At 44.0% G+C, this 16,597-nt stretch overlaps 2 protein-coding genes across 2 annotated transcripts in view; one reads left to right on the top strand and one right to left on the bottom strand.

Moving 5' to 3' along the window:
• Positions 1-7,192, top strand: part of asah2 (N-acylsphingosine amidohydrolase 2) — a gene marked incomplete at its 5' end in the record, with an annotated part of 49,490 nt that extends 42,298 nt beyond the window's left edge. The window contains 3 exons of the mRNA XM_079491984.1: positions 2,197-2,200; positions 3,451-3,589; positions 6,534-7,192. Of these exons, the coding sequence (XP_079348110.1) occupies positions 2,197-2,200; positions 3,451-3,589; positions 6,534-6,729 (339 nt within the window). The 3' untranslated portion in view covers positions 6,730-7,192. The remainder of the gene's footprint in view (positions 1-2,196; positions 2,201-3,450; positions 3,590-6,533) is intronic.
• Positions 7,193-12,947: 5,755 nt separating this feature from the next.
• Positions 12,948-16,597, bottom strand: part of a1cf (apobec1 complementation factor) — a gene marked incomplete at both ends in the record, with an annotated part of 18,362 nt that continues 14,712 nt past the window's right edge. The window contains 4 exons of the mRNA XM_079492608.1: positions 12,948-13,081; positions 14,151-14,317; positions 14,441-14,577; positions 15,586-15,845. Of these exons, the coding sequence (XP_079348734.1) occupies positions 12,948-13,081; positions 14,151-14,317; positions 14,441-14,577; positions 15,586-15,845 (698 nt within the window). The remainder of the gene's footprint in view (positions 13,082-14,150; positions 14,318-14,440; positions 14,578-15,585; positions 15,846-16,597) is intronic.

Below are 16,597 nucleotides of genomic sequence, written 5' to 3'. Positions count from 1 at the left end.
AAACCACTCCCACAAAGTAGGCGGGGTGACACCCACTAATTTACATAAGTGACACCCACTAATTTGCATATACCACACCCACAAAGTACCTGAAACCACGCCCATCAAATTTGCATAACCCACACCCACAAAGTAGCCGGAACCACGCCCTTCATTAGCATAAACTGCTCCCACAAAGTAAGTTAGCGAGAAAAGTCGCGAAATTCGACAGAACAAATCCGAGACCATCACCGCAACCGGGTCGCGGCCCCGATCGCAGCCGTATAGGGTTTGGGCCAAACGGACATACGGTCGCGACAGTAGCCCTGCACGAAAGCCTCGAAATTTGCGACTTTGACGCGAAAGTCGCAGAACAAATCCGAGACCATCACCGCGGCCGGGTCGCGGCCCCGATCGCAGCCGTATAGGTTTCGGGCCAAACGGACATACGGCCGCGGCGGTAGCCTTGAACGAACGCCTACAAATTGCCGACTTTGACGCGCTACAACGCGCCAACGATAAAACATCACGGTCCGACGTTCGGATATGTCGGAGAGCCAGCCGAGACGAACGGTTAGGTGTCTCGGACGTACGCCTCCGACAGTCGTACAAAACGTCCTTCACTTTGGCTCTGTGCATGCAGACACGTCATAGACCCATAGACTCTAACAGCGTCCTGGCTGAAAAAGTGAAACGAGACCGTGCCTCTTAGAAAGGTCGCCCGAGGACGTTCTATAGATCCATGCGTGCGTCTCCGGGAGCTCTATAACATATCCGAAAATCATCCCGGAAGGCCTCACCGTCGTGGCGTTCCAGTGAAGCAAAGTTTGACGTTCACGCGCGCCTACGACGACGATCGTAAGTCTGTTCGGGATGGGCCGAACACCTCTGCGATCGCGGCGACGAGCCGATCTTCGTGATGGTCTGAGTTTTTTTCTGCGACCTCGGGAACCTCAAATCTGACCCGAGGCCTAGCATTGCAGTGTAGTTCCCTTTATCGGACGCTTGTAAGAGTCCCACAAAATCGAGACCAACGCCATTTTATTCGCCATGGCCTGAATATGGATATTCGGGGGTGTTACATATTTAAAAAAATATCTATCACTTAATTGTTAAGGCATTTGGCCCAAAGGTCACCGTGGCAGTCTTTCGGCTGACCTTTGACCTTTGCAAACGTCGTGGAAATTCGAGACCGGTTCCATTGGATTCGACATGTCCTGAATATGGATATTGGAGGTTCTTACATATTTTTAAAAATATATATCACCCCGTTTTTTTAAGAATTTGGCCCAAAGGGTCACCGTTGCAGTCTTTTTGCTGACCATTGACCTTTGCAAACGTCCTGGAAAGTCGAGACCGTCCCCATTGAATTTGGGACGCTCTAAATATGAATAAAATGTCTCGTTTGCGAAGAATAGGGTTAGGGAACATATTTTAAAGGTGTGTTTTGTCTGTTTTCACTTCTGTGGAGAGAGGGGAGAGAGGAGGCAGTCTTTTTGCTGACCATTGACCTTTGCAAACGGCGTGGAGAGCCCAGACCGACGCCATTGGATTCTGCATTTTCTAAATATGAATAAAATGTCTAGTTTGTGAAGAATAACATTAATGAACATGTTGTGTTTTGTGTTTTGTCTGTTCATTCAAAAAGAGAGGAGAGGAGAGGAGGGGAGAGGCATATGCCTTCATACATGTGGATGGGCTGTGGCGCTGTTCTGAATTCCACTGGCAGATGACGGTCTTTTCTTTGATTCGTTTCTCTGACTTCCTATGTAAGTGCTGCTATTAAAATGCTTACTTTAAAAAGACTAAAATAGCTAAAATACAACAATTCATGGTCATAAGTTCATAAAGCATAATTCATAATAATGTCATGATACAATAATAAATATGTGGTTCATAATTGATTTCATATGAGGTTAAAAATGTAAACATTTTGTGATGATAACTTTCTGAGGCAGAACCAAGTTCCCTGTCTGTCAGTAGCAACACTGGACCATGATTGATTGACTGATTGATGCATGATTGCCTGGCATTGCACACAGGTGGTACAAACATTTCTCTCACTCATTCAGACTCTGGTCTGCACAAGGAAGCACACTCGCAGCAGAGTAGTGTGTTTGAACTGTTTAAAGTTATTAAACACGGTCAAAAGGACATTCAAAGGACTGTATGAAACTCAAGAAGCATCAAGAACCTCTTTACACAACAAGCGGCCAACGAGGTATTATTATTTGAGAGTTATCTTTGTTGTGTTGTATTGTGGTGTTTTGACGGACACGTCCTGCGTCTACTACATCCTGTAAGTTCACTTAAGAAATAAAAGTATTGTTACAAGCAGCTTTTATTTTGAAGAGGAAGAGGAAGTTGTTTCGGTTGTAGCCAGCTGCCATGACAGTGCCGGTAGTGGAATAATAACAACATGCTTTAAGCCCAAAAAAACGCATGCGTCTTTGACTTAAACAATGTAGGCTAAACACTTTGGAATTACGTTAAACATGGTAGATCCTCCGTGGCTGCGTCATTAGGTGAGTACTAGTTTAATGAATTGTTTAAGTTTCATAGTAACATTCATCATCAACAGGCTGTTGTTGATGCCCCCCTAGCCATGGTTCACATGACGCTCGTACTTCACGAGCATGACAGTCATGTTTCAGGGCTAATGCCCCCCCAAAATAACAGGTTACAGGATTCTCATTCTGTTACTGTCACTGGATGGCCGCCGTGCCATTTCTTATAAACTATGTAGTTCATACGTGGGTCCACGGTGGTGGTGGTGTTCATGCGCCGCGGTGTGCGCCGTGGAGAGGGCATTATGCGCGCTGCTGGCTGGTTGGAGCGCAGCGCAACAGCCTTTCTGTCCAGTCCTACGTGTATAGGCTGGCGATTGTGGTGAATTATATTCGTTAATCAAGAGAGAGCTGTAAAGGGGATATTGTCTATGGTCAGTTCATGGTGTGTATCATTCTCGTTTTTAACCATAGAGTTAATTAGGGCCGTAATAATGCGGCGCAATGGTGGTAGGCAGTAGCCTAATACAATGTAAACAACTTGCGCAAGCATTAAAAATGGGTTTTAATTGTCGGATAACGGAAAATAATCTAACCTTTTACTTTTCTCAGAAGGTAATTTGTAACGGTAAGGGATTATTTTTATGGGCAGTAATCCAGTAGCCTAACGACGTTACTTTCTAAAGTAACGATGCCCAACACTGTTTATAAGACAACGTTTTATTTTTATATTGAGTGGTGGTGTGATTTGCATGTTATGTAATGAGTCCGAGTTTGTATTGTGCTAAACCAGTCACCAGAATACAGTAATGTTTATTATTGATCTAAAAACGGACTAAATGAGTGATATGGTATAAGTACTGTAGCATGGATAAGAAGCTAACTATGCTAATCGGAATTAGCATTAAGCTAACTGCATCCACTATAATGTTACACATTATATTAATGTGCTCTGTGTGTTCAGCCATGGCCAGGACGTCGAGGCACGACCGAGAGATGGCGCTGGACGCCAAGAGACGTCTGTGTGTGAGTTCAGATCCCGTGGAGAGGCTGAGGCTGCAGTGCCTGGCCCGAGGGTCGTCTGGCATCAATGGCCTGGGCAGGTGAGTGTGTGCGCGTGTGTGTGCGCGTGTGTGTGCGCGCGTGCCTCCCTCAGGCACAGCAGAGGCGTACATACAGACAGTTGGACTGTGAGGTGACGTGGCAGCCCTCCTCCTCCTCCTCGCCATCACCCAGGAAGCCTTGGAGGTGTCGGCCGGTGTTGCTGGGCTCTATAACATATCCGAGAATCAGACCGGAAGGCCTTACCGTTGTGGCGTTCTACAGAAGCAAAGGTTTTAAATAGCAGATCTACAAGCTCGGTAGCGCGCCACTCTGTGTAGTGGAACGTTCGCGCCCGCCATGTCGACTAGAAAGGTCGCCCGAGGACTAGGGTTGGGATTCGTTAGGATTTTAACGGATCCGGATCCTTCCCGGATCCCTCTTAACGGTTCCGGTTCCTAACGGTTCCCTTAACGGATCCTAATATTATTTTTTACCACTTTTTTTCTGACATAGATTATGCTTATATTATAACTAACCTAACCAAGTACATAATTAACACAAATTCATTAATTCAATTATTGAAAATGCACTTTACAATTATGAGGTGGCACTATTATTTAAACTTCACCACCACCAGCAGCTAGCCACCACAACAATATCATTGTTGCAATTTGTACTGTATATTGCAATTTGTACTGTATATTAAATATACAGTACACATTGCAATAATGATGTTGTGGTGACAAATGTTGTCTTTAATGTTCAGATTAATTTAATATGAAGGACCCCTTACCCTAATGGAAACAAGCCATAGTGCTTTCTTGGATTATAAAATCCTCTTAGCAGACCTTGTATTGAACTGTACTGTCCTGTGCTTTTTTCTGCAAACTGTTTATAAAGTAATCAATCTATATGCACCTAAACGCTGGGCTCTCAACAGTCACGCGATTAATTTAGAGCCAGATCAAAAGCAGTTGAGTTGCTTATAAGTTGTACAAAATTAGTGCAGACAAATTGATTTGGCTCTATAGTTAACGTGATTCATAAAATATCAGACAGAAAGACGTCGAGTCATTGGCGTTCACCATTAACAACAGTTGTACAATACGCCGCGGCCTAATGAAAAGCTGTGTAGACGTTAGTAGTTTTTATTTTCTATTACGTTACTAGCCTGGGGAAAGTGAACCAGCCTTGCATCAGATCGTCCCCCGCCGGCTGTGGTGGAGCTGCGGGGAGAGCGGGCACGGCTTTCCGCATGGCTCACAAACGCGATGTGCCTAGATTATTCTCGTTAGTTGTGGACTCGTGTAGGCATATTGATTTTGAGATGTTTCCTCAATGTGGACGTGGTACAAGTTGCAACAACCTTTGCAGAGGGAACTATAGCATCGCATTTATTGCACTTTGCGTGCTCACTGCTCAGCCTCAGTCATTTCCCTCTCTGTTAACCACACTTTGGAGATCTGTGCGACATACTGTCCCAGTGTCCCACTCGCTCCGCGGCGGTCGCTGAATGCACAGAACAGTGGCCGTATCCTCCCCGACCCCACTCACTCTGTAGGTGGGGTGACGTCACCCCAGGCTCTGCTTGCATGCATGCACAGACACAGCGGAGCTAAATGCCGACTGATGAGATCCGTTTGGGGAACCGTTAGTAAAAAAACGATGGAACCGGCTCCGGATCCGCAATGTCGGAACCGGGTCTGAAATGGACCCGGTTCCGAATCCCAACCCTACCGAGGACGTACTACAGTTCCACGCGTGCGTCTCGGGGAGCTCTATAACGTATCCGAAAATCAGACCGGAAGGCCTTACCGTTGTGGCGTTCTACAGAAGCAAATGTTTTAAATAGCAGATCTACAAGCTCGGTAGCGCGCCACTCTGTGTAGTGGAACGTTCGCGCCCGCCATGTCGACTAGAAAGGTCGCCCGAGGACGTACTACAGTTCCACGCGTGCGTCTCGGGGAGCTCTATAACGTATCCGAAGATCAGACCGGAAGGCCTTACCGTTGTGGCGTTCTACAGAAGCAAAGGTTTTAAATAGCAGATCTACAAGCTCGTAGCGCGCCACTCTGTGTAGTGGAACGTTCGCGCGCGCCATGTCGACTAGAAAGGTCGCCCGAGGACGTACTACAGTTCCACGCGTGCGTCTCTGGGAGCTCTATAACATATCCATTAATCAGACCGGAAGGAGAAATACAAACAGAGTAACAAATACAAAAAACTTAATCACACACAACAACAACAACAGACAAATTCAAATCAAGACAACCAAAGAACATTCAAAACAAAATAAAAACAACCATTTTAACCGTATAACTAATACCAGTAAGACGTTCTGAGGGCGAGAAGTGCACACATCCGCCTGGGTGACGGCAGACTGCTGGGCGAGTGCTGGTGGCGGGTCAGATCAACATATGGAATGAATTCTGTACTGGCCATATATGTCTTGAGTGTACAGGGTTTGATGAGGTCAGATCAACATATGGAATGAATTCTGTACTGGCCATATATGTCTTGAGTGTACAGGGTTTGATGAGGTCAGATCAACATATGGAATGAATTCTGTACTGGCCATATATGTCTTGAGTGTACAGGGTTTGATGAGGTCAGATCAACATATGGAATGAATTCTGTACTGGCCATATATGTCTTGAGTGTACAGGGTTTGATGAGGTCAGATCAACATATGGAATGAATTCTGTACTGGCCATATATGTCTTGAGTGTACAGGGTTTGATGAGGTCAGATCAACATATGGAATGAATTCTGTACTGGCCATATATGTCTTGAGTGTACAGGGTTTGATGAGGTCAGATCAACATATGGAATGTCAGAAGAACAGGTCAGCTCCATATACGGAGATCTAAGGGTGGCAGTGTCCTGAGTGAACTAAGTGTTGGTATGGAATTACAATCCCTCTCTCTCTCTCTCTCTTTCTCTCTTTCTCTCTTTCTCTCTTTCTCTCTTTCTCTCTTTCTCTCTCTCTCTCTCTCTCTCTAGGTTCCATTGGCTGAAAGGTTCAGACAGACAGAGTAACGTCACGGTGGAGTGGTCCATTCCTCCATCCTGTACGCCAGGCTCCTACAGGATACAACACTTTGGACACTACAAACGCATGAACATCTTCCTGCCTGTGATCACAGCCTACCAGGGCACCTCGGACGTGTTCCGCGTCACGCGCAACTACTACTATTAGCTAAGTACAACCAGTAATTAGCTATAAGTACAACTCCCCACGTTTATCTGAGTACAAGTAGGCTATATTATTAGCACAAGTACAACTATATACTGCGGACAAACTGGACAAACTGTATTATTTGACCCGCTGTTCCAAGAACCAAAGTGGGTCCTTTTTCAATTAACATTGCATTTCTGAAAAAGTAATAAACTCTTACGTATGCACGCACGCACGCACGCGCGCACACGCACACGTGCACGCACACGTGCACACACACGCGCGCGCACGTGCAAACACTGCTAATATTGGTATTAAAACTTGATACTACAAACAACACGTATCAAACACAGCCTACTTCATACGCAGTGCAGTGTAGTGGTATAATTAGTATGGCAACGCAAGGCTAGTACATCAAATGATGATGGTTTCCTGTTTATAAATTGATTTTGTTAACTGTGTAAAGTAGATGTCTTTAAAGCTCTTTCCTGTCTCGCCTGTCCATTATGTTTCCAATCCTTTTCTTGTACTCCTTAAAATAGGGTATATGCACACAGAACAACTCTTCCTACTTCTGGGTCCCTTCCCTACTTCCTTCACAGGTGTTACCGCTGATACTAATGAAGGCTCTGTTCCATTCTGGTCCAACAGAGTCAGGGTGCTGCTATAGAGCGTCGCAGTCCCGCCTCCTACCCTGGACCAGGAAATGAAACCCAATGCATTATTCTCATAGACATTTCTTAAAGTATTTATTTAAAGACGGTTACGCCGCGGACAAAGCCAACTCGAGGCGTGACAACTCATGACAACACAAAGAATATTTTGGACCAAACAAATAATTAGAAAGAAGAAAAAAACGGCAGGTTACACTTTTCTTGTTGTTTTTCTTCTTTGTAATTATTTGTTTGGTCCAAAATATTGTTTGTGTTGTCATGAGTTGTCACGACTCGAGTTGGCTTTGTCCGCGGCGTAACCGTCTTTAAATAAATACTTTAAGAAATGTCTATGAGAATAATGCATTGGGTTTCATTTCCTGGTCCAGGGTAGGAGGCGGGACTGCGACGCTCTATTGTGCATGTTGGCTCACTGGAAACACTCTGCTACCCCAGTGTGTCTCAAAGTGTCCTTGAGTGGGTTCCAAATGACCCGTATGGTCGTGTAACTCTCTGAATTATGGGGGTCCTAGAAATAAAATAAAAGTTTGAGAACCACTAAACAGTAAATGGAACAGGGCCTTAGTAAACAACTGTTGTGCATATAGGCTATACCCATACAATTGTAATGACACTGATCTAGGATCTGATCCATGTACTCCTTACTATTGGTTGAATGTAATTACTGACAACCTCAGAGAATGGCAAAATGTTTAATACATGTTATGGCTACAGCTGTGTAGTGTATAGACAATAGCCTATTCCGTAACATTTGTACACTGTTATGGTCCTTTTAAATCAAATCTAATAATTGTCAAACATAATATTTGTAACATAATGCTTTATGTTAAAAATAATAATGTGTTAATAATCTTCCCATAATGTAAATATAATCCTTAATTATGTATTCTATAAACTACTTAATGTATAATTTAATCAAATCTTTAGTCATACGTTTCTCATCTATAACGGTATACAACAGTCTAAAATCATATACTACAGAACGAAACTACAGATGTATTATTGTTTCTTTCTACGTACGTACATCCATACATACATCTTCAACCACTTATCCGTAGTCGGGTCGTGGGGGCAACAGTTCCACCAGAGAGCTCAATCCAGACTTCCCTCTCCAGAGCAACATAAGTGACTTCCTCCTGGGGGATCCCGAGACGTTCCAAGGCCAGTGAGTCGATGTGTTTCCTCCAACTGCGCCTTGGTCTGCCCCGGGGGTCTCCTCCCAGTGTGACGTGCCTCGAGGACCTCCCTACAGGGAGACGCCCGAGAGGCATCCTAACCAGATGCCCTGAACCACCTAAACTGGCTCCTTTCCAGCCAGGCGAAGAAGCAGCGACTCTACTCCGAGTCTCTCTCTCGCGTGACTGAACTTCTCACCCTATCTCTAAGGGAGATAAGTACTTTATAAGTACATGTCATACATAATCTGAGTTGTATAAATAATGATTATAAAATGATTCCATGGACACACTGTGTATGTTTCCAAAAAGTCATTGTTTTATTCATGTCATTGAGGGTGATTATGGATCAGGTGCATTGAGCTCTCCAATGTAAAAAACTTCCTCCACATTCTGGAGTTGAAAACAAACAATTAGTGTTCAATTTAAACCCACATACCTTTTATTTATTTTACAATGCTGCAGTTTCAGAGTCAATTATTCAAGTGAATTTCCCAACCCCCGCAAAAAAAAAGAAAAAAAGAAAAGAATGCAAAATAACTATACAAACAGTTTCCTGGAACTGTTTACTTTTTTATTATTATTACTTTATGGTATAAAAATACGTTCTAAGTGCTACACACACTTTTAATACTGACTCTTGGAACTGTGGTCCTCTGCTACTAGAATATTATGTGGACCCAAAGATATGGACTGGTTTTCATTCTAGCCGTCTAATTTAAAGGCATGGTTTGTAACTTTGCCCTGTGTTTCACCCCCAAAAAACGTCCCCGTCTACCAAAACAAAACAAAACCAAAATACAGAGTGTGCGCTTCTGCATGGTAAACAGCACCACACCCCAATGGCTGATGACTGCTGGCTGGTATGTTAAAGGAAATTATGGGTAAAAAAAAAACATGTAGTTATTTTTTGTTATGTAAACACATGGGCAAAGTTACATACTGTACTATGAAGTTACTACTGTACGCCTCTAATTTCAAACCTGAGTTTACAGAACCAATTAACTGGATGAGACTCCCCCATGCAGGACCGGAGCTGACAAACACCCTGGGATTATAATTATTGGTTTTAGTGTCCTTCATCTAACCTGGGAGGTACTTAACACATTTTGTGCCCAAAACGTCTGTGGACGTCCTGGGTATTACCGCACGTGCATAGCCCAAGACGTCTGTGGACGTCTTTAAAAAAAATATATATATATATATATATATATATTTTGTTAACACGTGGTGCCAAAGTTTGTGTTTTCGCCATTGAGAATGCATTTGGCGTTTAAATTAAATAACTCAGAAACTATAAAACATTTCAAAGTAAAAAGTTCCAGCATGTGTCTCCACAGTCAGCTGAATTATAAAAAATGTGAATGGATTTTCTAGGTGAAAGTGATTTTGGGCATTATGGCGTGGGCTCTCAATGTGTTAATGTGTGCTACTTTTCTCTGAGCCGTTTCTCATGGGTCTGACAAGTAAAACAGCAGCACCGTTGGGCTTTAATTGGCAGTGTCTGATCTGAAAGTTCATTCATCTTTCTGGATTTCGTTGCTAATAAATAACGCCCGCCAACTCGTCAATATTAGCTTTTTGACACGTTGAGTTTACGGTGGTGAAGTGAGACCACGTCAGAGATTCAACATTGTCTCTGGACTGAGACATCCAATGGATTGTTCAGCAGATCTAGTACAAACTCACAGTGAGTTTGTAGATCGGCAAATGGTTGGCTTTCAGCATTCTTTAATCGTTTGCCCGCCAGGAACATAGGAATATTAACACGTAGAATCTTGTAGCCTGCCACAAACGGAAAAGCCGTTTTAACAGCGATGTATTCATTAATGCATGTTTTAATACGATCGTATCTAAATCTACCGTCCGTTAGCTTTGTTATGCTTCTGACCCAATGGGCGCGGCCATTTTGAAAATGCGCGCGCATCCACTTACATTGCTGGCTCTGTTTTCAGACGGCTTTATCTCACAGAAGCGACATTGCAGGGGTCGCTTTGTCCCAGACAAGCGTTTTCAACGGCCTGTAGCAGGCGCTGTGATACTCGCGGTCCACTTTTTCCACCACCGACCGAGAGAACAAGCACCAGCTTCGTCAACACACACGGAATGGTTTCATAGTAAAATGCGATTACGGATATTTGGCTCTTCAAAGTAAGTGTCACGCGCGATAAAACCCTGGCAGGACGCGACGGAGGGATTAAATAATGGTAGCGGTAAATGGGTTTTAAGTATGAATTTGGCTTTATAGGCACACTTTTCAAGACTCAACACAGCTTAGTGTGCCCTCTGTTTTCTGGCTTTCATCACATTATTTCCTGAACATCAACAAAAATGGTTTTATCCTCAGTGGAACAATATGACTCACCATTGCATCTACAGTCTACTGTTGCATATCATAAGGCACATGTACTATAAGTACAGAAGAAAAAAAGAATGAATACATTGGCCCATGGTGACTCAAAGAAGGGATTAGAAACTACAAATGTGAAGTTTATGAAAACTACGTATTCCAGGGAGCATCAGTACCATTAAAAATAGTACACAAGACAAGAAAGGTCTAATCTTCTCACACGTGTATAAAACTATATGGTTGGGGCCACAACATGGACAAAAACAGCTTATACTAAAACCATAAACCAACTATAGAATGAAACGTTTTATAGCAAATGTTTTAACTATAGAAAACAAAACGTACTGTGCAACTGCAATCTCCCTTAGTACCAAATAAAAAAAAGAAATAAAATGTAAAAAAAAAAACAAGACTTATTAAACAATCATCAACCACCATTTGAATCTGATTGGTTCTATACCACAACAGTCTACAGCCCTTAGCCAATCAAAGGCTATTTCTATTTGCTTACTCAACCAATAAGCCAACCAATTATTATTAGAAATCAAGGTCTGTTTCAGATCAAATATACGTTGAATAAAATAGAATATAGAAAACCTGCATGCAGGGTAAAAGAGAAAGAGATGGCGGGATATTAAAATGAAAAGATGGAAAGACAGGGGAATAAAAAATACATCAAAGAGAGGTGGATCATTTGTTTATCAGCAGCTTTTAGAACCTTATATCTGATGTTCTTTATTATGAATAAATAACCCCTTGAGATACAGTGTCTCGTTTTCCAGAGGGTCCTAGAATAATAATGTCATCGTTGTTTCAAAATGTCTAAACTTCAAACGTTTTATCGATTAACTTCATTAACGACTGTTAACCAAGCCCTGTTGTATATTTCCGTGTGCAATATGTGTCACGCTACAATCTCACAACTTGTGAGCTTTTTGTCCGCGTTTGAACAATTTCACTTAAAATCACAAGGACACAAGGTTGTTAAAATGTTGTTTTTTTTAGCTCAATATTGTCATATCCAAAGCCAATAGTGTATTTAAAAGCAAGGACCCCATGGTCCATGAGCAGGATTTAGCATCCATTCACAGTAGTAAAAACCTCCACCCATAGAAAGATATACATCACCATTTCTGTATGAACATTTGAACACCACGTTAAAATGGCAAATTACATGAAATTCACAATCTGAGTTTCTCAATGGGTGTCTCACTCACGTTCCCACAATACGTTGAGAAAAGTAAGTCTCATACGGCTGGACCTTTAACTGTCGGAAATGGTATAAAAAAAACGCACTCGTGTGACGTGAGGGGCGCCTGGTAATGTTTGATTAAAGTGCTCCCAAACAAACATTAAAAGTCTATAGACTTGGCCATGCCATATATGGCGTAAAAGTGCTCTAAACAAACATTTAAAAAGTCCATAGACTTGGCTCAGACATGGCTGTCAATACGACATGATTTCAAAAGCCAGAAAACATTACGTTAAATAGCTGATATACAAGCGATGTGATGCGTTGCATGGTTGTAGAAATGTCCCTATAGATCTTGCACCAGCCCTTATCTCTTATCCCTAAACTTATTTGCCTTTTTTTTTACTATTTTAAAACATTTTAAAATAGTACAAATAGCTGATCTACAAGCTCACAACGTTTCGATGTAGATTGGCTAGTTGAACTACTTTTGAAATGTTTTAAACTAGTAATAAATGGCAAAGAAGATTTGGGAATAAGGGGTTAGGTGGCGTGAGATAGAGCCCCTGCTATTTTAGCTTTTTTTTTTTTAAACAATTTTTTTAGAAGATTTTGAAAAAGGAATTAAAAATTGTGAATATTTTAGATGTTTTTTTTTTCATGTTTACTTATAAACACTGTGGTTGAAAGTGGTTAAACTTCATATTGTAGATCTGGAAAGACTTTTCTTTTTCTTCTTGGCAACAGAAGGCCGACATCCAGAATACATTCGTCGCGGATGTCGTTCCTGCCACTCGTCCGTCCGTCCGTCCGTCCGTCCATCCGTCCGTCCGTCCGTCCCCCGCTCTCTAGAACACCCCGTAGCTGTCAGCGAGGCGCGTGGCCACGGCGAAGGCGGGGTAGCCCTCGTAGGTGGCGTAGGCGGTCAGGTCCTGTTTGAGCTGAGACCCCACGGAGCTCGGAGGGCTGGTCAGGGTGTAGCCTGCACAGAAAGGACAGGACATGTGGTCAAAACCGCACACGCACGCACACACACACGCACGCACGCGCGCGAACGCTCACATGCACGTGCAGCCACACGGACAACTTGCACTGATACACACACACACACACCACGCACATGCATGCCCAAGCGCTCACATACAGTACTCCAAAAATCCCATAATAAAGAGTTAGTAGTTGTGGTGCACCTTGCAGGGTGCTAGACGTAGTTAGTAGTTGTGGTGTACCTTGCGGGGTGCTAGACGTAGTTAGTAGTTGTGGTGCACCTTGCGGGGTGCTAGACGTAGTTAGTAGTTGTGGTGCACCTTGCGGGGTGCTAGACGTAGTTAGTAGTTGTGGTGCACCTTGCGGGGTGCTAGACGTAGTTAGTAGTTGTGGTGCACCTTGCGGGGTGCTAGACAAGGTGCACCTTGCGGGGTGCTAGACGAGGTGCACCTTGCGGGGTGCTGGACGAGCGAGTGGTACAGCTTTCTGCTTTCTTTTCTTTCTTTATTTTTTGGAGATGTGGCTTATAGAGTAATGTCTTGCAGAAAACAGCGAGTTGAGAAAACAGGCTTGAAAGGTTCACTTTTGTGGTCTCTAACATTACACCTAGCTACATGTTTAAGCATTTATTTCATATTTACATTGAATACGATTTCAACTCTGATATTTATTTCAGACATGCTCTAGTATGGATAAAATATAAATATAGAGAGATGACTTCCGCACATCCGGCAGGCAATTTGGAGCAGGTGCGATCATGGTGACGAGGCATACAACGTAGGAGAAAGAAGGGACACCCGCCCAACCTAGCATCATGGTGACGAGGCGTACAACGTAGGAGAAAGAAGGGACACCCGCCCAACCTAGCAAGTGGCGGTGTGCGGGTGTCCCTTGGATAAAATATAAATAAATTCAGTTTTTCTCCTCTGGTGAAAAGCTGGAGGTTGCACGATGGCAGGCTCTCAGATCTGGTCACGGTCTAGGGCTCCATTGAATGGTCCAGGGACTCTTTTAGGAACCATTATTTGAGAGAGTTAGTTGTTACTTTGGGGACCTTCACATACCTTGGTAAGCCACTGAGGTCACAGCAGCAGAAGCAGCGGCGGCCGCGGCGGCAGCAGCCTCGTTGGCGCCCTCTGCCTGCAGACCCAGGGTCTGCAGCGTGTGCTCTGCGGAATGGAGCTTAGCCTCGTCCACTGCGGTGCACAGCTTGGCTGGGGTGAACGGATGGCTGCGGGAATGTTTTTTTGAAGATGTTATAATAATTAAAAATCAAATGGCAACCCACAAATGTGTCCGGACCCAGTGTTTGTGAAACTATTGTGGTGTTATTATTGTTAGACGGTAGACCTACACGTTGGGGTACTGCGTGGCCAGGGCGGGGATGGTGACTTTGTAGAGGAACAGCTGCCTCTGGTCAGGACCGATGGCCGAGTGGAGCTGGTACACAGGCTGACCCCAGTTGTTCTTCTGACACACCTCCTCTAGAACCTAGAGAGGGAGAGGGAGAGGGAGAGGGAGAGGGAGAGCGGGAGGGAGAGGGAGAGGGAGAGGGAGGGGGAGGGGGAGAGGAGAGGGAGGGGGAGGGGGAGGGGGAGGGAGAGAGAGAGGGAGAGGGAGAGGGAGAGGGAGAGGGGGAGGGGGAGGGAGGGAGCGATGAGTGACTAGTTCGGTCTACTACCGTCGTCAATAGGGTTGTCCCGATCACGTCATTTCCAAGTGATCGGATCTGGAGCAACATCCCTATATCATCAATATTATATCCATATCATGATATATAGACAGGATATTGTCTGTGATGTTGGACAAACTAAACTAAACTACTGGGAGCTTAAGAACGGTGCATGTGCGGACTTCCTACCTTCTTTCTGTATGTATATATTTTTGTCAACATTTTTGAGATGTGCGTGCTTCCCCGTTTGGATGTTCTCTCATAAGTGTTCTATAAAAATATGAATATCGGATCGGGGAAAAAATCTGTATCAACTCAAAATCAAATGATCGAAATCGGATCGGGAGCAAAAAAAAACGTGCATGCGTCCTACCCAGTGTTGATTTCATCGACTAAAACCAAGACGAAAAATGTTCGTCGACTACCTTTTTTCACAAAACTAAATGGAAACTAAATGAAAACTAAACTATGATGACTAAAACTAAGACGAAAAATGTTCGTCGACTACCTTTTTTCACTGACGAAAACTAAATGAAAACTAAACTATGATGACTAAAACTAAGACTAAATGTATTGACAATTTCGTCAACAGATTAAAAACTAGACTAAAATGTTAGGAAGGGACTAGTGGACAAGAGATCCAGTATGAGTCATTTTACACTTGGTTGCATGCTGAATTTTTGCATGTTGCATTTTTACTTGGTTGCAATAAAACATTCCGGGTGACTAAAATGTGACTAAAACTAAATGAAAACTAAATGCAAACTAAAGAGACTATGACTAAAACTAAAATAGAAATTTGCTGCCAAAAACAACACTGGTCCTACCTGTGTTGGATGTTTGAGTCCGGAGGTTTTCAGCGCCATGGCGTTCGGGTTGAGAGGCGTGAGCTCCATGCCTGGCAGCAGGTCGTAGAGCTTCTCCTCCGCCCCCCGCTGCTTCTCCGCCGCCTTCAGGCCGTACGCCATGGCTCCTCTTCCGCCGCCGTGGCCCGGAGCTCCGCCCCCACCGGCACTGTAGGCCAGGTAGCCCCGCCCGCCCAGCCCCCGAACCCCCGCGGCCCCTACGGGCACAGTCATGTAAACTTCTACATGGAGGAGTGAAATCAGGAAATCACCGGGAATCAAATTGGTATGTCGTACGTTGATGATGAGTACGTACCATGATAATCACTACAATTATGTGAATCACATGTGAACCAAACACACACACATACACACACACACAGCAGGAGCCACCATACTGTACGACGGGGGGGGGGGGGTTTCAACTGATTGTGAACGACGGAGCACCGCCACCAGGGGTGGACTGGCCACAGGACGTACCAGGCCTGGTATCTGGGCCAAATGTTAAAGGTATATTCAGTGATTTCGCTTCATTCAAATATCACTTATTTATTCATTTTATTTGGATAATCCTCCCTACTATAGAGTGTGCTGACCATATAAGGAGTTCCTCCCTGTCCCCAGTGAGCCCCTGGGGTCAAAAAACCCTAGTTTCAGTTTTGGTGGCGGGTGGCAAAGCCTTCATCCAATCAGGATGAGAGGGGCCTTCCTCCAATCATGTGTGGGGGCGGGCCTTGGTGCACATGCTGTTGCACTTCCCCCCACTGTAGAGCGTGTGCATGTGCACATTTTGTTACCGGGGCGGACTGGGTGGTTTTCCAAATCACCCAAATCACTGAATGCTCCTTTAAATTAGTTGTCTGTTGGTCTTGTATTTCAAGTATTTGTAATATGGACCTCGACCCGAAAAGTCACTAGAGTATCTGTGAGCTGGTTGTGGTGGGCCAGTCGGGCCAAATTCCGCGGAAATATCCGGGCCGAATATTTGTCTCAG

The sequence above is a fragment of the Electrona antarctica genome, assembly GCF_951216825.1.
Source record: "Electrona antarctica genome assembly, chromosome: 22".
Taxonomy (NCBI): Eukaryota; Metazoa; Chordata; class Actinopteri; order Myctophiformes; family Myctophidae; genus Electrona; species Electrona antarctica.
Note: the sequence above shows the minus strand (reverse complement) of the source record. Positions and strands in the feature narration are given on the sequence as shown.